The sequence below is a fragment of the Neovison vison genome, chromosome 7 (assembly GCF_020171115.1).
Source record: "Neovison vison isolate M4711 chromosome 7, ASM_NN_V1, whole genome shotgun sequence".
Lineage (NCBI taxonomy): Eukaryota > Metazoa > Chordata > Mammalia > Carnivora > Mustelidae > Neogale > Neogale vison.
Window position 1 is genome coordinate 101,323,674 of NC_058097.1, and position 24,057 is coordinate 101,347,730.

A 24,057-nucleotide genomic window follows, 5' to 3' on the forward strand; every position below is an offset into this window, starting at 1 on the left:
AAAATTATTTGAAATTCCAAAAACCTATATTGCAAATCATATTTCCAACTGATTATCTTTTCCTGGACTAGAAAGTGAGAATTTTAAAACAACCTTTAACACACTATGGGAGGAAAAAACACCCAAACAATAAACATCTATATTCCAATTTGCCACACAGAACTAGTAATGCACATACTATAAAGGGAAACTACTACAATAGTACCTCATCTCTTTTACAGATTTATATGTCAGCCAAAATAACATGCCAATACCAGTTAACTAAAGTTAATAACTTTTTTTAAGGATTTTTATTTATTTATTTATTTATTTATTTGACAGAGAGAGATCACAAGCAGGCAGAGAGGCAGGCAGAGAGAGAGAGAGGAGGAAGCAGGCTCCCTGCTGAGCAGAGAGCCCGATGCGGGACTCGATCCCAGGACCCTGAGATATGACCTGAGCCGAAGGCAGCAGTTAATAACTTTTTAAAAATGTTTATTTATTTATTTGACAGAAAGAGACACAGCAAGAGAGGCACAAGCAGAGGGAGTGGGAGAGGAAGAAGCAGGCTCCCCACTGAACAGGAGCCTGATGCAGGGCTCGACCCCAGGACCCTGGGACATGATTCTAGTCAAAAGCAGATGCTTAATGACTGAGCTATAACTTTTAATCATTAGAGAGTCTCTTAGGTTCTTATTCACATTTATTTTTTCTTTTTTTAAAGATTTATTTGTCAGAGAGAGAGAGAGAGATCACAAGTAGGCAGAGAGGCAGGCAGAGAGCGAGGGGGAAGCAGGCTCCCTGCTGAGCAAAGAGCTGATGCAGAGATCAATCCCAGGATGCTGTGACTATGACCTGAGCAGACGCTTAACCCACTGAGCCCCCCAGGAGCCCCCTTTTTAAAATTTAAATTCAACTAGCCAACATACAGTACACCATTAGTTTTTGATGCAATGTTCAGTGATTCCTCAGTTGTGTGTAACACCCAGTGCTCATCACATCACATGCCCTCCTTCATGCCCGTCACCCGGTTACCCCAGCCCTTGACTCTCCCCCACTCCAGCAAACAGTCTGTTTCCTGGAGTTCAGGGTCTCTCACGGTTTGTCTCCCTCTTTGATTTCTTCCCACGCAGTTTCCCCTCCCTTCCCCTATGGTCCTCTGTACTATCTCTTATGTTCCACATATTAGTATTCACATATATTCTTATCTCAGATTCAGTTCTAAGAAGATCCTCTATTTACTAGGTCACAGTGTATCAGAAATATAAAAGAGGAAAAGCGTAGGAGTTGGTTCTTCTTTTCTTATTTATTTATTTATAAATGCACCAGTGAGCAGGGGAGGGGCCAAGGAGCAGAAAGAGAGGGAGGAGCAGACTCCTTGCTAAGGGCTGGTCAGGACCTGAGCAGAAACCAAGAGTCCCTGCTCAACCCGCTAAGCTCCCCAGGCATCCGGCTAAGGAGCCAGTTCTCAAAGAGAAATAACTGACATTGAAAAGAAACAAATTCTGCTTCTGGTAAGACGAAGACCCTGGGATCATGATTCTAGTCGAAAGCAGATGCTTAATGACTGAGCTATAACTTTTAATCATTAGAGAGTCTCTTAGAGAGTAGCAGAACTACTTTGTGCTAGTTTTCCTGCTAAGTGCAAATGCAAATCCTAGACATGATTTAAGAAAAAAGAAAAGGACTGTAAACGGGGGAAAGTAGGAAGCAGACCAACTTGGGACTGTGGGGCCTGACCAAGGACTTCATATAACCCATCAGTGGAAGAAGCAGGCAGCGGATACATGTCAACAGGCGCAGCCCCCCAAACCAGCTGCAGCTGAAGCCTGCTCTTCGTGCCCCTGGACGGGACAAGGAGAAGCCAGGCCTACAGACGGCAGGTGAGTGCAGGGCTGGGACTTGCCCACTGCGACCTGCACCCCCAGAACTCTGGCTGGAGTGGTGGGCTCGCACCCCTCGCCCCCAGTCCCCTGCAGGGTCCTGATGCCGTGAGGCACCCAGCGCTCCCCAAGAACAGTCCTAAGGCCACTCGCACTGGGGAGTCCATGGGAACCACGGCAGGGGCCAGTGCAGCGCCCACTACTGCTGCAGTCAGGGGGGACCCTGCTGCAGCCGGGTGTCCACCTCCGTCTGTCAGCATAGACAACAGTGTCCGCCCCCACACTCCTCAATAGGACAACGCCCTGCTTTCAACAGAAAACTACTTATTCCAAGAACCAGGAAGATCTCAAACAGAGTGAAAAAATAGATGCCAACACCAAGATGACAGAGATGTTAGAATGATCTGACAAAGGCTATAAAGCAGCCACGTGAATGGTGCTCAATGAGAAATTATGAACATGTGCACAAATGGAAAAATACAAAGTCTCAAAAAGTAGAAGATACCAAGAATCAATATAAAGAAGAATCAACTGAAAAATTTTAGAACTGAAAAACACAATAACTGAAATAAAAAACTCAGTAAATTTATCAGGATACTCAACAAATAACATGTTAGGTCTCCACACACCAAGTAGATATAAAGGTAGAAGGCAATTTATAAAAATCTTTTACAGATACAGATAAGGGATGCTAAATATTACATATAAAGGCAAAGGAATTAGAATACCTAAAAGAATTCTAAAAAAGAATCAAGTGGGAGGAATCAGTCTATATGATTTGGAGACTGACCTTACAATCACAATTCCATGACTACAATTGAGACGGCGACACAATCACAATTCCATACCTACACACGATATGGTGGCACAATTACAATTCTGTAACTACACACGATACAGTTCCATAACTACACACGATACAGTTCCATAACTACACTCAATACAATTCCATAACTACACATGATATGGCGGCACAATCACAATTCCATAACTAGACATGATATGGCAGGACAATCACAATTCTGTAACTACATATTATATGGCTACACAATCACAATCAAAATTAAAGTATTGGTGGACACAACAATATATAGATAAACAGAAAAGAAAACCCAGAAATAGACCCACATGAATATGCTCAACTGAATTTTGAAGATGGGGTCCTAAGTCTTATACCTTATACAGAAATTAATTCACAATGAATCATGGACTTAACCATGAAATATAAAAATATAAACTTTTAGAAAAAAACAGGAGAAAATGTTCTAGATCTAGGGTTAAGCACAGAGTTCTTAGACTTGACATCAAAGCACAATGTATAAAAAGAAAAATGGATAAAACAAACTTTATAAAAATAGTCAGTGTTGCTCCAGGAAAGACCCAGTAAAGAAGAAGAAAAGAGAAGCTCCAGAGTAGATGTCTGTCAAAGTATCTAGAATGTATATAGTCCTCTCACACTTAACAGTGAAAAAGCAAGTAATCTGATTAGAAAACATACAAAAGACACTAACAGAAATGTCATTAAAGGGGATAAGCAGATAGCAAATATGTGCATGAAAAAATATGGTACATCACTAGCCATAAGGGAAATGAAAATTAAAAATACAGTGAGATATTACTACACACCCATAAAAGTGGCTAAAATAAAAAAACACTAACACCATCAATGCTGGTGAGGATGTGGAAAACTGGGATCACTCTGACAGTGTTAGTGGGCACCGTCACTGAAACCCAGTCTGGCGATTTCTTAACACAGTAACGTGCAGCCACCATATGATCCGGCAGCTGTACTTCCAGTCATTTAGCCAAAGAAATAAAAACTTATAATCACACAAAAACCGATACATGAATGTTTATAGCAGCTTTATTCATAGTAACCCAAGCTGGAAATCAGCCAGATGCCCTTCAGTGAAGGAATGGCTAAGCACACTTTGGTGCATCTGAATCATGGAAAACACACAGCAATAAAACAAGAGGAACTACCGACGCACACGACAACCTGGATGAATTCCAGAGTATTGTGCCGAGGGAAAAAAGTCAATTCCAAAAGGTTACATACAGTATGACGGCATTTATATAACACCCTCGAAATGAAAAAACCATAGAAATCAGGACAGATTAGTGATTTCCAGGGGTAGGAGTGGGAGGGAAGTGGGTGTCACTATGAAAGGGCAGCGCGGGAATCTTGACGATGACGCAGGTGTTCTGGGTCTTGACTGTGAAGATGGCTGGTTCGGGTTGTGAGACTGAACTATAATTTTTCAAGATTCTTTCACTGGGGGAAACTGAGTAAAGGGTACTATGGGGTCTCTATTAATTTTTTACAACTGCTTGTCAATCTACAATTATCTTAAAATAAAGACTTTAATTTAAAAAAGAGAAATTTCAGCTAATAGTGAAAGAGAAAATCTTTAACAGATAAATGCACCAAACTTACTGTCAGGCCACTATCTTGAACTAAATAAAGCTTAACAGCTCAAGGGAAAAACAGCAAGAAAACGAAGAATATTTGATGTTTGTAATAATCATCCTAGGGTGTAAAGGAAAACTCAATATTTATTATAACAATATTTATTATAATCTGTATAAAAGATCACAGAAATGTGCACTGTAATTTAGAAAGACTTATATGAAAAATATAAAAATATAACCTGTAAGTATTCCCTTTCTGACAATGCTCTCCATGTACCGCCCATACCTGACCTCGGACTCCTACAGACCCTACCCACGCAGTCACAACCCGCTTCTGCGCTCATGTTCTCCCCAGGTCAGTAAAACAACTTTCTGACTCGTTCTCTCTGCCACCAGTTGCTTTCATTTCATCCGCCAACCCTTTGCTGTGATGAGCTAAAATATAAATCTGATTATGACACTCTCTGATTTTCCTCCTTCAACAGCATCTCCCAAGTACTAAGGATAGGGTTTAATTTCTTTAGCTTGGCAAAGGAGTTATGTTATGAAATGTTTCCGACCAACTCTATAATTTCATCTCCTGATACTTTTTCACATTTTCTGTGTAAATGACATAAAATTTTTGTCTTGTATTTCACAACATTAAACTTTTTCACATATTGTCCCCTTTGTGTTAAACATGCTTACCCCTCAGAACCCTGGATAACTCCTGGTCATCCAATAAGACTTTATTCTTCCCGGAGTTGCTCTCTCGTCCTGCAGAGTTTGAGTGTGCTCCCACAGAAACACAGAGGAGACTGTCACAGTATTTAATACACAGCGTTGCCATCCTTTATTACTTCACTAGTAGCAATTTCAGGGCAAGAATCATGCATTTTATTTTTTATTCTTTAGTATACGAAATCTTTGTCTCCCAGCAAATATGAGTTTGAGTTTGGTGAGGAAATGGCTATCCCCTAGAACACTGTTAAATGGTCAAAGATTACTTGTAAATATCCTAAATTCCTTTCATTTTCTATTAATATATTATACATAATACACCCAAGGATATTTACACATACTGACAACTGACCTAATTTGAAGCATTGTATATTTTTTAGCTTACGATATATATTCAAGTGATAAATGTGATAAGTATGACTTATTGCTTAAAGTATAATTCCTTCTTATTTATTCTAAGGGTACATATTTCCTGCTTCATGGGAAACTTCAAACTCCATCATTTTCACAAGTAGATAATGCAGATATCCCACTATTTCATGATCAACAGGTATTCATTCCATGATTCTTTAGGAAATTTCCTTCTGCCTTTAGGGTATTGAAGGAATCTTTTTTTACCATAGGTTTTAGTGAGTCTTCCCAAGTCCTTGCCCCTCACTTATTACCTGGTAGTCTTTCTTCTCTTTACTTGGGGAATTTTCTGCGTTCTGTCCTTTTCTCTCTTATTCTGCTGGTTAGTTACACAGAAATTTTTTCTGGTCATCATCAACTTTTAAGTCTATATGTTTACTTTAATATTTCAAAACTGTCTGAAGGTTGAGTTGGGTTCAAGATAAATAACCCAGCAAGATCCTGAACCACCTTCTCCCATGGACACAACTACACAACTACATATGGAATAACTCCCTCTGAAAGGGACCTGAAAATGGAATGAATGGAGCCTCCACAACAAAAGATAAAAGGACAACATCAGTAAGGGAAAGAGGCAGAAACACAAATTTGCTAGGGGGAAAACGACACCCCAGTTGCTGTGAGTCATAATCAGAAGAGATATAAAAGGTATGGAATGTTTCCCTGAGGAGTAAAAGCTTCCAGCTTCGTACCAGGTGCCTCAAACCTTAGATCCTGCACAGGAGAGATGAGCCCCAAAACACCGGTCTTTGAAAATGGGATTATGTTCAGGAAAACTATAAAACTGTAGGGAAGAGAAAACTCACTCTAAAAGGCTTTTGTAAGGACTTAAACATCAATCTGAACTGCGCACAGACAACAGGTAAGAGTGACCCATTTATGAACCTTTACATGTCTGCCAGAGGGTTGGGAAATAGTAGGGACTCTCCCCAGGGACTGAGACAATGGCAGAAAGCCATTTTTGCTATCTCAGTTGACCTTACTAACTCCAGCACCAGGGAGCAGCCTTTTGGAATTCTCCCCCTACCCTGCTGCTAGCCACAGTGGGTGTGTCCCCAAGAGTCATGCCCACAGTTGTATGCATGGTCAGGAATGTGTCCAGCTGGGGTCAGAGGCTATCCCAGCCTGCTGAAACTTGGTAACAGTCTCAGATGCTTCCTGCAGCCAGACTGAGCTTCAGCCCTGCCCACGAGTGTGCACAGCAATGTCTTACCATGGTAAGAGTGCACACAGGCCACACAGAAGATAGTTCCTGGGTGTCTTGCGCTGGTGACCAGGGAGACTGTGCTTCTTGGCCTCACAGGATATCTCTTACATGAGGCCACCCCTTCACGACTGGGAGAGGTTGCTGCCTTATATAAATATATAGAAACAAACATAAAGCATTAGGAAAAATGAGGAGAAAGATGAATGTGTTCCAAAAGAAAGAACAAGATCATAGCTTAGAAAAAGTTAAATGAAATGGTAGTAAGAAATCTACCTGATAAAGAGTTCAAAGTAATGGTTATAAAGATGTTCACCACACTTGGGAGAAGAATGGATAAACATCATGTAGCAAACAGAAGTTGTAACTGAACTGCAAACTATGCCAGAAGGGCTCAACAGCAGCCTGAATGAAGCTGAACAAATCAATGAGCCAGAAGACAGAGCAGTGGAACCCACACAGACTGAGCAGTAAAAGTAAACAGGGATTAAGAACGGTGAAGACAGGGGTACCTGGGTGGCTCAGATGGTTAAGCGTCTGCCTTCGGCTCAGGTCATGATTTCCAGGTCCTGGGATCAAGCCCCATGTGTGGCTCCCAGCTCTGCAGGGAGTCTGCTTCTCCCTCTCCCTCGGCCTCTCCCCCTGCTTGTGCTCCCTCTGTCTGCCTCTGTATCTCTCACCAATGAATAAATAAAATCATTAAAAAAAATAATAACAGTGAAGACACTGTAAGGGACCTTTGGGACAAGAGCAGGCAGAACAACATTCATATTATAGAGAGCCTGGAAGATGACAACATATAGAAAGAGCCAGAAAAAATATCTGAGAAATAATGGCTGGAACCTTCCTCAACCTGGGGAAGGAATCAGACACCCAGACCCAGGAAGCCCAGAGAGTTCCAAATAAGATGAACACAAAGAAATCCATATAAGACATATTATAATTAAAATGGTAAAAGTTAAATATAAAGAGAGAATCCTAAAAGCAGCAAGGAAAAACAATTTGTTATATATAAGGGAAACCCCACAAACTCTCAGGAGATCTTCCAGCAGAAACGTGACAGGCCAGAAGAGAGTGGCATGACATAAACTGAAGGTGCTAAACAAACAAACAAAACAACACCTTTCAACTGAGTATTCTCTACAGAGCAAAGTTATCACTCAGACTTGAAGGACAGATTTAGAGTAAAAGGAGTTCATCACCACTAAACCAGTCCTATAAGAAATGTTAGAGAGATTTCTTTAAGCTGAAAAGAAATGGCACTAATTAAAAGGAAACACAGAAAAGTAAAAACCTCACTGGAAAAGGTAAAAATATAACAATGGTAGTAGATCAATCACTTATAAAGTCAGCATGAAGGTTAAAAGACAAAAGTAGTAAAATTAATTAAAAGTACAATAATTAGTTAAGGGAAACATGAGATGAAAAGACATAAAGTAGGTCATCAAAAATATAAAACATAGGGGGGTTATAAAAAGATAAAGCTTTGGAATGTGTTTAAAATTTAGTTGCTATCAACTAAAAAAAGATGCTATTTACATAGGATATTTTATACGCATCTCACAGTAATCACAAGGAAACAACTTATAGTAAATACCAAAAAAAAAAAAGAAAAGAAAAAAGGAATCTAAACATAACACTACGGGAAACCACACCACAAAAGACAAGAAAAGAGAAGAAAGGAACAAAGAGAAACAACAGAAATAGCCATAAAACAATTAACAAAATGCAATAAGTGCAATTTATCAATAATTATTTTAAATGTAAATGGCCTAAATTCACCAATCAAAAGAGTAACTGAATAGATTAAAAAAACCAAGACTTATCTGTATGCTGCCTATGAGAGACTAGCTTGAGAAATAAGCACACATGGACCTGAAAAGTAAAGGAATGGAAAAAGATATTTCATGTAAATGAAAATGAAAAGAAAGCTGGAGTAGTTATACTCATTATCAGACAAAATACACTTTAAAACTAAGACTGTAACTTGAGGCAAAGAGGGCATTGTATAACGATGAAGGGGTTAATCCAGCAAAAAATATAACATTTATAAATATATATGTACCCAGGATAGAAGTACCAAAATATAAAAAGCGAACACTAACAGACTTAAAGAGAGAAATTGAAAACAATACCCTAATAGTAGGAAACTTCAATACCCACATTTCATTAATGGATAGATCATTCAGACAAAATAATCAATAAGGGAACATCAGCCTTCGAAAAAACATTAGATGAGATGGACTTAATAAATACAGAACACTCCATCCCAAAGCAGCAAAATACAGATTCTTTTCAAGTGTACATAAAACATTCTCTAGGATAGATCACATGTTGGACTACAAAACAATCTCAGTAAATTCAAGAAGATTAAAAACATATCAAACATCTTTTCCAAACATAATTGTATAAAACTGTAAGTTAGTTATGAGAAGACAAATAGGAAACTACAGATATGTGGAGATTAAAGAGCATGTTACTGAGCAACTACTGGGCAATAGAAGAAATGAAAGAAGAAATTAGGAAAAATTAAAAAAAAAACACCTAGGGAGAAATAAAAACAAATATAACAAGCCAAAATCTATATATAGCAAAAACTATTCTAAGAGGGAAGTTCATAGCAAGACAGATCTTCCTCAAAATACAAAAAAAAGTCAAACAATCTAACTTTGTATCTAAAGGAACTAGAAGTAGAAGGAGGAAAATAGGTTCAGAGTGGAAAAAAATGCATAGAGATTAAAAAGATAGTAGAAAAGATCAATGAAACTATTAACAGCTGGTTCTTTGAAAAGATAAAATTAGCAAATTCTTAGCTAGACTAAAATTAGCAAACTCTTAGCTAGACTAACCAAGAACAGAAGAGAGAGAGAGAACCCAAATAAATACAATTAGAAATGAAAGAGGAGAAATTACAACTGACATTACAGATATACAAAGGATCATACCAGATTATTAGGAGCAATTATACTTCAATAAACTGGAAAATCTGGAAGAAACAGATAATTTCCTATGAACATACAATCTTCTAAGACTGAATCATAACGAAATAAAAAATTAGAACTGACAAATTATTAGTAAGGAGAATGAGTCAATAATCAAAAATCTCCCTCCAAAACAAAAGTCCAGGACCAAAAGACTTCACTGGCATACTCTACCAAATATTCAAAGAAGATTTATTATGTATACTTCTCAAACTCTTCCAAAAAAATTGAAGAGGAATGAAAGCCCAAACAATTCTACAAGGCCAGCATTGCCCTGATACGAGAACCAGACAAAGACATCACAAAAAAGGAAAACTACAGGCCAATATCCTTGATGAACATAGATGGAAGAATCATCAACATATTTTAGAAAACCAAATCCAACAATGCATTAAAAGGATTATATACCAGGATCAAACGCGATATATTCCTGGGATGTAAGGATGGTTCAATATCCACAATCAGTTAAACAGAGTCATTACATTAACAAAATGAAAGATAAAAATTATATGATCATCTCAATAGATGCAGAAAAAGCATTTGACAAAATTTAACATTTATAATAAAAACTCAAAGTGGGTAGAGAGGGAAAAGTACCTAAACATAATAAAAGCCACACACGATCCTCTAAGAACAGGGGCAAGATACAGATGCTCACTCTTGGCGCTAGAATCCAACAGAGTACTGGAAGTCCCAGCCAAGGCAATTAGGCAAGGAAAAAACAAGGCATTCAAATCACAAAGATAGAAACAATATTGTCAGATGACATGATACTATATACAGAAAACCCTAAAGAATCTACCAAAAAAGCTGTTAGAATAAATAAATTCAGTAAAGTTGAAGGTTACAAAATCAATATACAGAAATCCACTGCATTTCTATACACGAAGAATGATGTGTCAGAAAGATAAATCAAGAAAACAATCCCACTTACAACTGCATCAAAAAGAGTAAGATATCTGGCAATAAGTGCAACCAAGAGCATAAAGCCCTCTACACTGAAAGCTATAAGACACTGGTGAAAGAAACTGAAGCCACAAATAAATGTAAAGGTATTCTATGACCACAGATTAGAAGAATTAGAAGAATCCCATACTACACAGAGCATGGAGAATGTCCACACCACATCAAGCAACCTACAGATTCAAAGCAATCCCTATCAAAACACCAGTGGCATACTTTGCAGGACCAGAATCATTCTGTAATTTGTATGGAATCACAAAAGATGTCAAAGAGTTAAAACAATATTGAGGAAGAACAGAGCTGGAGGTATCACGCCCCCTGATACCGCACCATACTGCAAACCTACAGTAATCAAAACGGTCTGTTACTGGTATAAAAAGAGACACACAGATAATGGAACCGGATTGAGAAACCAGAAATACACCTACACAAATACAGATAATGTATGACAAAGAAGCCGAGAACATACAATGGAGAAAGGACAGTCTCTTCAATTAATGGTGCTGAGGAAACGGAAGAACTTGATGCAAAAGAATGGAATTAGACGACTGTCTTACACCATACACACAAATTAACTTAAAATGGATTAAATACTTGAATGTAAGACCTGAAGCCATAAAACTCCTAGAAGAAAACACAGGCAGGAAGCTCTGTCATATCAGTCACAGCTATTGGTTTTTGAAAGCAAAGGGAACAACTACAACAAAAAGCAAAGATGGACAAATGGAAGCACATCAAACCAAATGCTTCTGCACAGCAAAGGAAACTGTCAACAAAATTAAAAGGCAGCCTGCTGAATTGCACACCATATATCTGACTCTCAAACCGTATATCCAATAAGGGGTTAACGTCTAAAATATGTAAAGAATTCATGCAACTCAAGAACAAAAATATGAACAACTTGGTTAAAAATGGGCAGAGGATCTGAATAGAAATTTTTCCAAAGACATACAGATGGTCGACAGGCATCTAAATAACATGCTCGGCACCATTAATCACTAGAGCGATTCGAGTCAGAACCCCTGTAAGAAATCACCTCACAGTAAGAATGGCTGTTATGGAGGACAAATCACAGCCACTGGGGAGGATATGGAGAAAGGGAAACTCTTACCCACTACCGCTGAGATTGCAAACTGGTGCAAACACTATGGAAACTCATATGTAGATTCCGCAATAAAGGAAGAATAGAACTACATTATGACCCAGCTATTCTGTTTCTGGATATTTATCTGAATAACATTAAAACAATAATTTTAAAAATATATGCATTCTTATGTTCACTGCAGCAGTTAATTAAAATAGTCAACATATTGAGTGCCTACTAGTAGATGAATGAATAAAAAAGATATATTGATACATTGGAATACTACTCAGCCATAAAATGTAATGAAATCTTGCCACTGGTGACAACATGCATGAAACCTCAGAGTATTATGTTAAGTGAAATGAACCAAAAGGACAAAAACAAATGCCACATGATTTCACTCATATCTGAAATCGAAAAACATAAACTGAAGAAACAAAATTAAAACAAACTTAAAACTATCTGAAGCTCCTTTTGCACACTTCTTAAAATCTAGGGGCATCTGGGTGGCTCTGTCAGTTAAACAACTGACTTCGGCCCAGGTCATGATCCCAGGGTCCAAGGATCGAGCCCCCCATCGGGCTCCCTGCTCCACTGGGAGTCTGCTTCTCCCTCTCCCTCTGCTGCTTCCCCTGCTTGTGCTCTCCTGTTCTGTCAATTAAATAAGTAAAATCTTAGGAAAAAAAAATTGAAAAAACAAAATTATAACAAACTTTAAAAAAACTGAGACTCCTTTTGCATACTTCTTAAAATGTATTTCAATTTTTTTCCTTATGAAATCACATTAAATCATGTTGCCATTTCTGAAGTTTAACAATAATAGAATAAACAATTTTTTTCCCAGATGTAATGCTTAATCGGTGGTACTCAGCCAGTTATGCTCATTCAGTACATAAATGCCTGTTCAGTTACTGACCAAAGACAGTTCCAAAACTGAAAATTAAAAAAATGTAGGAAATAGTTCATTTCTTTACGTGATGTCTAAAGATCATTTGGTCTATACAACAGCATATTGGAGAACTCTGGGAGGACGTGATCCAGTGAACTAATGTTGTAAAACAAAACAAAAGGGATGCTGTGGAGGCAAGAGCAAGAAAGGGAAGTCCCAGAATGCCAGTTATGCATTAGGCCTAAAGATAACCAGTACAGACCGGGTCAGTGTCTACTGAAGGTAGGGGTGAAGGTAGAGGTCTTGGGAGTAAAACAAAGGGGACTCCCTTCTAAGATACTGAATAAGAGAATAGAAAACTTGAGAATGTAATAAAAACATATAAGAAAAATACTGGCAAATAGGAAGGCCAAGCAGTAGCAAATAACCAGAAAATTACAATGTGTGTAATTTTAAGCAATTGATGGCAATAAATAGAGAAGCTGATGTTGTGAACATTTTCCTTTGAAAACTACAGGGGACACAGCACTGTTAATGTCAAAACATAACTCACTAATAGTGGAAGGAGAACGTTTCTGCTTGTAAGAAAAATGGTTTTTTAAAGAAAAACAGTGTGACCATAATGTGAGTGGACAGCATAAGCTTAGATGATATAAAACATAAATGGATAGATACTGGCAAGGTCAAAAAGGCCATGATGAGAGACATATTCTGAAATTAGGAAGTGCACAAATATTTGGCCCCCTTTTAAAAAGGAAAACGATTAGCTTTAAAAAGAAATTTTAAAGTGTTTTTACACAGCACTGTAGGGTAACAGAAAAATAAAACATAAATTATATTGGAAAATGTTCTGCCTCTTAGAATTTTAAACCAAAATTTGTCTTCTTTCTACATTAGAATTTTGTTTTTTTAAAGAGACAAGTGTTTGATGAGAGAAGACAGGAAGGTACTTTGTGCTATTTTACAAAGTAGCTCAATTATTAGAAAACACACAATTGACATATAATTATTATTCAACAAAATAAACTAAGGAAGAAGCACTATTGGTCAGTGTGATAAATATTTTCCATGTTTTCAACTATTCCTAATACTACCTTTTTGCTCTACATAATAATCCCTTAAAATGGATGCTATGAATTCTAATCATAACTGAGAAACCGAGGCTCAAAGAGATTAAATTGCTCTAACTCATGGAATGGGGACTTAAACCTAGATTTCTGACTCCAGAGCCCATGACTGATTCACATATGACTACGTGTCTTTACTGAGCACCTGTCATGTGCCTTTTATATGCCCCCAGGGATAAGGGGTAGGAGAAAAACAGTAAGACACAAATACAAAACCCAAGCTTCATTAAGTAACTTCAACTATACCAGACAATGAAAGAGTTAACCTAAAGAGAAATACAATGCCAGAAAAAAGTTGCAGGTAAACAATTCTGTATTCCCCAAACGGGATTTGCAACATATGCCCAATGATGCAGTTTATACACTCTAGGGATGTGCTATTGATGTACTGACGAAATACAGACAAGGTAGCGAAAACATTATTAACAATTTGTCTAAAAAACAAAATCTAATTATTCAAAGAAATCTGGAAAAATGGTGAGCAGTGACTGGATGGTTCACACTTCTACTTTATTAGGCTTTCAGCTTAGAAAGCTTTCTTTCTTTTTTTTTTTTTTATGGTTGTCACGATATTCTTTGCAACCTATTTCCACCATTATTTACATTTTCCCCCATTTTCTGATGGGATGAATGAGCATAGCTATCTAGAAAAATTATATAGAAGTGCATAGTAAATTAAAATCAAATTACATTCCATTAGAGACTAAACACTAATCAGTCATCTTTTAATTTACCGTGAAAGGATACAGAAAACAAGGAAGACAGCACATTTTTCAGCCATGCTATGGCAGTGCGACAAGAGGCGCTGTGACAGGAAAGGCTGCTACGGCCCCCACAGTGCAATGAGCACACCACCCCCTTCGTGCTTTAGGCAGAGACACGGTAAGAAAATTCATGAAGGCACACAAATCTCGATCAGCGTTTTACAGATAAAGCAATGTCATGACTTAGGTTCATAAAATGCTACAAAGTAGAGAAACTATTAACTTAAAATGAACTTTGAATTTCTACACTTCTGAAGAAAATAAAATTACTTACTTTTTTCTCTGGTTTGATTCCACAAAATATTTACGTGCTCGAATTCGACATATTTTTTGTTGCTGCAGTAATATCTGACGCTCCTCTTCTAGATTTTTCTCCAGATGCATTTTCATATCTCTAATGATAGCACAAAGTTAAGGACAACGGCTTTACCTCCAGGGATGAGTGTCAGTGCTGCCCGATAAGTACGATTACAGCCTCACACTAAGGATGCGATGATTTTTTGTGCAACAACTAATCGATGTACACAGTAGTGTTAGTATGTGACCAGCAAATGTTCTGTGTAAAAAAAAAAAAAAAAGCTGATTCGGTATTAGAACCGAACATATATCTCACTTTCCCTGGGGGGGAAAAATTGTACTTTTGGACATCATGAGCTCCGATGAGGAGACTGCATACATATCTTCTCATTCATTATGAACCTCCACAAAACCTGCTAAATGCAAATCTGATTGGATTTCTCATTCTTTGTTGTTTTCTTAAAGCTCCCTGTCACAGTCACGATAAATTCCAAATCTCCTGACCTAGTACAGAAAGCATTATAATCTGGTCTGTATTTTCAACTTCAATTCTCAGCACTTCCCCACACGCGAAGATGCCAACAGAACCAGCCACAGCACATCATGCCATCGTCTCGCAGCACAAGCTTGGCCAACTCCACCCGTGGTTCAGGGCCACCTGGAGCAGTTCCCTCCCCTTTTCTAGGAGAAAACCCTCACTGGATGACCTGACACCGTCATGAGTACATCCTGTGAGTACATGTCTCCTCCATATTCCTGTAATTCCAATGCCTGGCACAGTGCTTAAAATAGAATAATGGCTTAATAAAATGTCACTGAGCAATTTCCTTGCAGAAAATTTGCAGTAGATACATAGGACAAAAGATATATGCATTTTTTTATAGTTTTGGTGCCTTATAGACAAAAATAGGTTTCTAAAAGGGTTATACAAACTTAGGTCATTAAAAATGCATATATGTTTCAAAACCTCATGAGCATAGGATATTATTTTTTTTCCCTAGAAAGACCATGTAGAAAACCATGTTTCATTATACATGTATCAGCACAATAGACTACTTTCCATGTATGATTACTATTTTTTATTTTCCTCTTTGGTGAGTTGTTAGCTCACAGTCATTGGCCATTCATCTATTGAGAACTTGATTTTTTAAAAAGTGAATTTAAATAAATTCAATATAGATAGTGTAGATATTAATCCTGTTATAGTATTATTTTTCCCAGATCATTATATTTATACAATTTCTCCTTCCACTAAAGTTTTAAACTAATGAGTCACCATTGAAACATTTTCCCTTAAAATTTCTCTCCTTTCAAAAGGTAAACTTACTATACCTTCAAACACATGAAAAATATGAAATTCTATTTTCTGATAGTATTCTTTTACAATTTCATATTTACATTTTATTAGCTTAATTTTGGAATGTGTACCGACTGTGACTCAAAGTAGAGATAGTGAATTTAGACTACTCTTTTTTTTCTGAATACAGAGACAGGAGATACTAAAATAAAGTTAAAAGGGTTCTTATGATCAAAGGGTTTGACTGTTAGTTTGGTTCATTTTAAGGATAGCCAAGACCTGAGTGTGTTTTTAGGCTGGCGGGAGAGAATGCCATTATAAGTTCAAAGTAAATTATAAGGTGGGACAGTTTATAATCTGGGGGTACAGAGGAAGGGGAAAAAAGGCTGTATTAATAAGACACAGGGGAATAGACTCATCTTCTATAGTAAAAGTGATAGCCCATCAGTGAGCTTAGGAAAAAAGATGGGGTTAGGGGCAGGGGGTGGTGGTTGGCAGTATGTGGATTTGTGTTGTTTGGGAGGAGGGACCTGAGAGCCTTCCTGGTATCCACTGTCTCGTGATGTAGTAAGACAGTCTACTGAGAGCTGCGGGAATTATAAAGATCTGGCACGAGCATTAAGAGGCACAGCAGAGATCCCTATTCCTGTTCAGGGAAAGCTGGAAACCATGCATCTGAGTGAAGCCAGTCTGTATTGTTTCGTGGTTTTTCTCTGACAGCATTTTTATTACTCGAGTGAAGGAGCAGAGAAGTAGGACTCTGTAGTTTTTGGGTGGTTGAGGAAGAGGAACAGGGGTGCAAAGGACCAAGGATGTGGGTGGGAGAACATGTGCAGGTCATCAAAAATGGGGAACAGGGGCGCCTGGGTGGCTCAGTGGGTTAAAGCCTCTGCCTTCAACTCAGGTCATGATCCCAGGGTCCTGGGATCGAGCCCCGCATCGGGCTCTCTGCTCTGCAGGAAGCCTGCTTCACCCTCTCTCTCTGCCTGCCTCTCTACCTACTTGTGATCTCTGTCTGTCAAATAAATAAATAAAATCTTAAAAAAAAATGAGGAACAAATGAGGTAGAGAAGTGACAGGCAAGGTGTGCGCTCAAATAAAAATGAAGGGGAGAAGAGGAGATATTTATGAGAAAGAAGAGGCCCAGTGTGAAGGGAACATGAGAGATCTTTCACATTTTGTTAAAGGAAAATTTATTCTATTTCTATTCTAGAGTGAAATGATGGAAATTTAGTTAATTTTAATTGGATGAACTTGATAGGGTTTTGTTCTTTCATAGTCTTTACCGTCAGGGGATTCTGACTCGAGAAAAGAAAACATCAACAGAAAGCTGGATGGTCTCTGAAAATTGGATTCATATTTAGAAATTACATGTAGAAATTTTACCAAGGCACTTGCTTATTTCATGACTAAAGTTTTTTCATTTTTCCTCTCCCCATTTAGTTATTTGTCCAATAAATCTGAGCTCCTACTCTCTAACAGGCATCCAGTGGAAAACATCACAGACACTAAGAACATTCAAATACTTCCAAAAGGTACTTAAGTGTTTTTCCAATTAGTAATATGATATTTTTTTAGTAATATGATATTCTTGATTTAGTGTCATAGCCCTTACTATGTTCAAAAAGAATTCCTCTATCCCAATTTAAACTTCCATATACAGATTTTATGTACAAACTAGCAGATAGGTATGTAGGTACATATTTACATATATTATATATACGAACGCGTATTAGCAGAACTTGTTGGATTTCATTAATGCCTCTTGGGCATCTATTGAAATAGTCGTTTACAACTTGCTTAATTTTAACCACAGATGTAGTATTTAGTTACATTTTTAGTAATGTATTTCTTTTTTTTTTTTTAAGATTTTATTTATTTATTTGAGAGAGAGAGACAGTGAGAGAGAGCATGAGCGAGGAGAAGGTCAGAGAGCGAAGCAGACTCCCCATGGAGCTGGGAGCCCGATGTGGGACTCGATCCCGGGACTCCAGGATCACGCCCTGAGCCGAAGGCAGTCGTCCAACCAACTGAGCCACCCAGGCGTCCCTAGTAATGTATTTCTTTACAAGAAACCATGATTACAATTCTGGAATTAATGTTTGGTTTTGTTCCTTTGAGATACTACTAATTCTATTCACAAATATTTTCTCTGATGTTGAACCAGTGTTCTATTTAAATTTAAAAAATGAAGTCTATGACCATTTCATTCCTGAAAATGATGGAAAGATACACTGTCAATGAGCCATTGACCCTGCTTCCCTCTTTTCCAATTCAGACTAAATCAGGGTCGGTGTAGCAGGGATTCAGTGTGCGTGAAAATACAATGTCAGGGGAACAAGATCAAATCCAAACGCAAGGATCCCATCTACTTCAGAACACACGTCTGAGCGCGCAGCTTTGGGGACCAGCAGGGGCCGGCACGGATGGTGGTGGCTTGGTGACAGCAGCCATCATCGGCAGCAGCCGCATGGCCAGGGGACGCTCCGACCACACCCGCCGTCCTCACTGTCCCGGGGTCTGCACCCCAGAGCCCCGCACAGCGCCGGCCGGAGCCCGCACGGGCTGTCAGAGCCTCTGCTCCCCGGCAGGGAAAGCGCAGCTTCTCAGAACCCGGGGCCGAGCGCGGGGGCGGGGCTGGGAGAAGGGGCTCGGTTAGGGGCTCGGTTAGTGGCACCCGCAGAGCCGAGACAGAAGTCACCGCATTCCGCCGCCCGAGTGAGCGCGGAGTCGCCGCCGGCCCCCGCCAGTCCCGGCCCGCAACAGCACCCACGCGACTTGTCACCGTCCTAGCGCCCTCAGAAGGGGGACACACGCTCCCGTGCAGCGCAACCGAACTCTTTCCTTCTGAGCTCTCCGCGGCGCAGCCACGGCCGCGCCGAAGGGGCTGCAGCTCGCGCTGGGGAAGGCGGCCCCGGGCAGCCGGACACCGACGCCGCGAACCCACCGGCTATGCCAGCTTAACCTGCTAACTGGGACTCTCCAAGGACAGGGAGACGCTGTCCCTGGGGGATTCTTCCCTCCCCGGGGCACGGCGAACCGGGGGTGCACGGCGAACCCGGGGTGCCATGCCGGTCGGTGCTCCGACGTTCCAGGACATCCAGCTGCGACGCTCGGCGCGGGGGAGGACACCGCAGTCGGGATGGAGGGACAGGGCTCACGGACCGGACGGTGGGGTGGGGTGGGGGGCGCGCACGGACCCGGCCGGGGTGGGTAGGGGGCACCGGGCTGGACGGACCCCGACGGCGGGATGGAGCGGGGGCCCCGCGCGCACCGACCGGACGGCGGCGGGGTGGGGGAGGGGGCGGACGGGCTGACGGACCCGGCCGGCGGAGGAACGGCGAACCCCCCGCCCGTCCTGCCCCACGTCCGGGCTCCCGGGGGGCGAGGCTCCGCCGCCCAGGCCACCACCCCGGCCACCACCCCCGGGAAGGATACAGGTCGGCGGCAGGCCGGCAGCGCCCGCGGCCCAAGTGGGGGCCAAGGGCGGCTCCGTCGCGGGCGTCCGACGACTCGGGGCCCCGTCCAGCGCCCACGCTCCGGGCTCCAGGCCTCCAGGCCAGCATCCTTCACCTCAGCGCCGCCTCCCTCATGGCAGCCCCGGCGTCCTTCGCTCCCCCCTCCACTCCGTCCCTCAGGCCTCGCGTCACGGGCGCGGAGGGGTTGGCCGCGCCAGTCCCGGCTCCCGTGCAGTGGCGGTGGTGGCTGTGGCGGCTGCGGCGACGACCCTGCCCGGCACGGGCGGAGGGGGCGGCAGCGACCCCGCGGAGGCCGCCGCCATCTTGGCAACCAACGGACGCCGCGTCCTTGGCGACGGAAACCCGGGCGCAGGGGCGGGGGGATGGGCGGGGCCAAGCGCAGGGCGGCCAATAGGCGGCGTGGGCGGGGCCCGGTCTCGCGGGCTCGAGTCTGCGCAGCAGCCCCGAGCGGCGTGGCGTGCGGGTCACCGGCTCCATCCTGACTCCCTTGGTCCCGAGGGTGTTGTCGTGCGGGTGTCGAGCGGCGTGAGGGTTGCCGCGGGGGTCTTTCAGGGTAGGAGGGTAGGGATTGTCGGTGGGACCACCGAAGCTTGTGGGGTTCGAGCTGGGGGTCTTGGGGGACGTCCGGATCCCCAGACCCCGCGCTCCCCCCGCGTGCTGGGCGGCTTCCCTCCCTCTGCGTGCGCGCGCCGGCCCCTCGCGGTCTCTTCCTCGCCCTGTCCCTGCCCCAGCTCGATAGCCGGCCTGCCGCGCTGCGGGATTCGGACGCAGCCTGTCGTCGCGTCTGCGGCCTGGAAGGAGCCCGTATTTAAGTCGGAGATCTCTGGGGGCGGGGGGTGCGCCCCCGCACAGCGCCGAGCTCCGCGGCTGCGGGAAGGGCGCAGACCCGGTGACTTCTGAGCCGTCCGCGTCATGGCTTTACAAGCGAAAATCTGGAAAAAGGCTGAAAACTGTGGTTGGACCTCAATAGGAAATTACATATAAATCCCGACCGTGTTTCAGCCAGGTGAGGGGGGGGCGGAGGGGGGAAACTCCCGGATTGGAAGCAGAACGCACAAACCCAATAAAAATCACTCGCCCAGCATTGAAATGTCTCTGCCTTTGTGAACTAATTTCATTTTTAGAGGTCAAATAAACTTTCCCGTTGAAACTATTTAAGACAGATTTTGCCAAGTTGGATGCAGTGACCCAGATTGAAATGTCATCTGGTGACAGATTTTAAAGTACCACAACATATCCAGTTTGGATTGAACGCACAATGCCCATACTCAGGACAATGCCAAGAATACACAATATATAATTTTGGCAAAGAAAGGCTAAATATGTATACACAGACCATTAGCTATCTTGGCAAATTTTAGACCGGCCTAGCCATGGCGTTGACCTTGATTCTGTTCCTACTGTTCTCTAGGGTGTCTTTTTTTTTTTTTTTAATATTTTATTCATTTATTTGACAGACAGAGATCACAAGTAGGCAGAGAGGCAGGCAGAGAGAGAGAGAGAGGAGGAAGCAGGCTCCCCGCCAAGCAGGGAGCCCGATGCGGGACTCGATCCCAGGACCCCGAGATCATGACCTGAGCTGAAGGCAGCGGCTCAACCCACTGAGCCACCCAGGCGCCCCTCTAGGGTGTCTTTCAAACAGAGTAAGAGAAGCTGGCACTGCCAAGTGCACGCAAAAGTGAGAAGACGGGATTTGCTGGTAAGAGTAGTCAGGCATGCCTAGACTTCCTCGAAGTCGAGCTTTCACTGTCGTCTTAGTTGGGCATTTTGTAATTACTAGGCACCTTCTTGCTTTGTTGCATGGACTGTTAGCATTAGGAAGTATGTCTTGGTTTCTCAAGTGCCTAGAAATGTTCATTAATATTAATTATCCTTCATTCAAATGTTGCCTTGCAATGATGACCAAGAAAAAGATAAATTTTAAACGCAGTGTTGTTAGTTTTTTAAAATCACAGTATGTTTTCTTTTAAACCTTTCAATTACTTCTTCAAAATATTAATCAAGTTTCCACATATATTTAAGTTGTATAGTCCTAGATTTAAAAAAAAAAGAGCATTTAAGATTAGATATTTGGACAATGGATAATTTGAGGCATTTGTAAACTTTATCTCTTGATAGGAAAGTCAAGTATGATTCAAGCAATAAAAAAAGAATGTTACACTAAATCTATTTTGTCAGAAGAAACCTCTGAATTGAGTATAATGCTTAATTCTTTTGTACTTTAAAACCACAGTATAACACTGTGAATATGTTAAATAATATTTTTATTTTGTAAATATTTTATTCATTCTTTTATAACATATATAATTCATTCTTCTATTAAGGAAATGTATATTGAGCATCTAGAATGTGCCAAAGACTTTCTAGCTGCTGGGGATACAGTGGTGAACAAAACTTCAAAATCCCTATGCTCCGACTTATTCATTTTTCTCTCCCCGCTCCTCCCAGAATATATGAAGTAGTGAAAAGTACTCTGAGGAAAAATGGAGAACTGTAGCGGGCTAGAGACTGACAGAGTTCTATTTTAGCGATGGTGCTCAGGGAAAGCCTCTGATTAAAGGAAATTAGGGCAGAGTCTAAATGAAGAAAGGAGGCTGCCACTCAGAGAGTTGGATGTAGGATATTACAGACAGAATGCTGTTGGCACAAAAGGCTCCGAGGGCATAATTATATTTGCTGTGTTCATAGAGCAGCAGGAAGACACCAGCTAGAACAGGGTGAGGGAAGGGAAGTATGCTAACACACGAGATTGGAGAACTGCTTTGGGGATGTACCTCAGGTTTAGTGGGGACTGATATGGTATTCAAGGAATCAGTGTAAAATCCAACCTCAGATGAAGAGGAAGCCATTGGAGAGCTGTGAGCTGGAGCATAATATGACCCAAGTTACTCTTTAGAAAGAATCTCTCCAGCTCCTGTAGGGAAGCTTAGACCATAGTTGATAAGACTCGACATGATGAGCCCAGTTTGAGTGTTGTTATAGTAGGTGAGAGATCATGGAGGCCAGGAGTAAGATGATGGTAACTGAGGTGAAAAGAAGTGTTCAGAATTTTATTTATTTTTAGAGATTTTATTTTTATTGGAAAGAGAGCAAGCATAAGTGGGGGAGGGGCAGAGGAAGAAGGAGAAGCAGGCTCCCCACTGAACCAGGAGCCCACGGGAGGCTCTATCCCAGGACCGTGGGATCATGACCCGAGCCCAAGGCAGTTGCATAACCGGCTGAGTCACCCAGGTGCCCCAGAAGTGTTCAGAATTTTAAGCCTGGGGCTGGTAAGAGGTGTTGATGAATGGTTGTGGCAAGCGGGTGAAATGGTTGTGTTTCATGTGAGTGAAAAAAGAATTAAATGCGACTCTGTGATTTGGGGCTGGACCAACTGGATGAAGGGTACTGCCACGTACTGAGATGGGGAGGAACAGGTTGAAAGTAGGAGTAAGATTTGGGCTTCAGACATGAGCTAGGGAGGAGATGCCTGGTAGACATCTAACGTCATTAACATGCCTCATAAATTGTTAACGATGTTCTGTTTACAAAAGAAACAATAATAACCCCTTTGTGGTTACAAAGCATGTCCATATAACTTACCTGTGATAACCTTGTGAGTTATGCAAAGCAGCCTGTGAGGGACCATTTTCTGAGCTTTCACTTTCATCTTGGCTGAGACCAATTTTTTTTCCATCTTCTGCTGAAGTATTTTCTTGCTCCAGTAAGAATTTCCTGGATTTGCTTCTGGGAAAGCTATGAAAGAACAAAGAATTTTAACATCTGGCTGATTTAAAATTACGAAATCCTGCCATATTCATTACAGTTTTGTAAGACTTCAACCACAGATTAAAGCTAAGTGCGCATCAGTACCTCATACAGATTATAAAAGTCATTGACATTGTCATTAATGTTAGAACCGCATTACAGATCAAGTCAAATAGTAGTAATAATGATCACCCCTGCTTTCTCCCAGGCACCGTGCTGAGTGCTTATGTAGATTAAATCACTGAATCCCCAGCATAAACCTCATTCTACAAAGGAAGTAGTTAAGCTAGAGTGACATTAGATCTTTGCTCAAGATCCCAGAGCGAAGGCTTGGCAGGAATAAGATTGGAACCCAGGTGGTTGGTCTCAGAGCTGGTCCTCCCGGCCACTTCATGCTGTCGCCTGGAGCAACTGTGAGAGGAAGAGGAAGAGCGTTTGGGTGTCATAGTGGGTGGTGAAGAAGGACCATCAGAGAATACATAATTGTTTGAAGATTTTATTTTATTTATTTTTATTTTTATTTTTTTTAGAGAGAGAGATCACAAGTAGGCAGAGAGGCAGGCAGAGAGAGAGAGAGAGAAGGAAGCAGGCTCCCCGCTGAGCAGAGAGCCCGACGAGGAACTAAATCTCAGGACCCTGAGATCATGACCTGAGCCGAAGGCAGAGACTTTAACCCACTGAGCCACCCAGGTGCCCTGTTTGAAGATTTTAATTCATTAATCAGCATGTGAGTGCCTACTGTGCCCGTCAGCATTATCAGCCCCAGAAACACTATGTGCCGTTGGTGCCCAGTAGTTCTCTGTCTGGGGAAGGGGGTGGA

At 41.5% G+C, this 24,057-nt stretch overlaps 1 protein-coding gene across 1 annotated transcript in view; it reads right to left on the reverse strand.

The window, feature by feature from the left end:
* Positions 1 to 19,775, reverse strand: part of CEP126 (centrosomal protein 126) — a 96,907-nt gene extending 77,132 nt beyond the window's left edge. The window contains exons 1-2 of the mRNA XM_044257789.1: positions 19,450 to 19,775; positions 14,692 to 14,811 (exon numbers count right to left, since the gene is read on the reverse strand). Of these exons, the coding sequence (XP_044113724.1) occupies positions 14,692 to 14,811; positions 19,450 to 19,577 (248 nt within the window). The 5' untranslated portion in view covers positions 19,578 to 19,775. The remainder of the gene's footprint in view (positions 1 to 14,691; positions 14,812 to 19,449) is intronic.
* Positions 19,776 to 24,057: the final 4,282 nt, after the last annotated feature.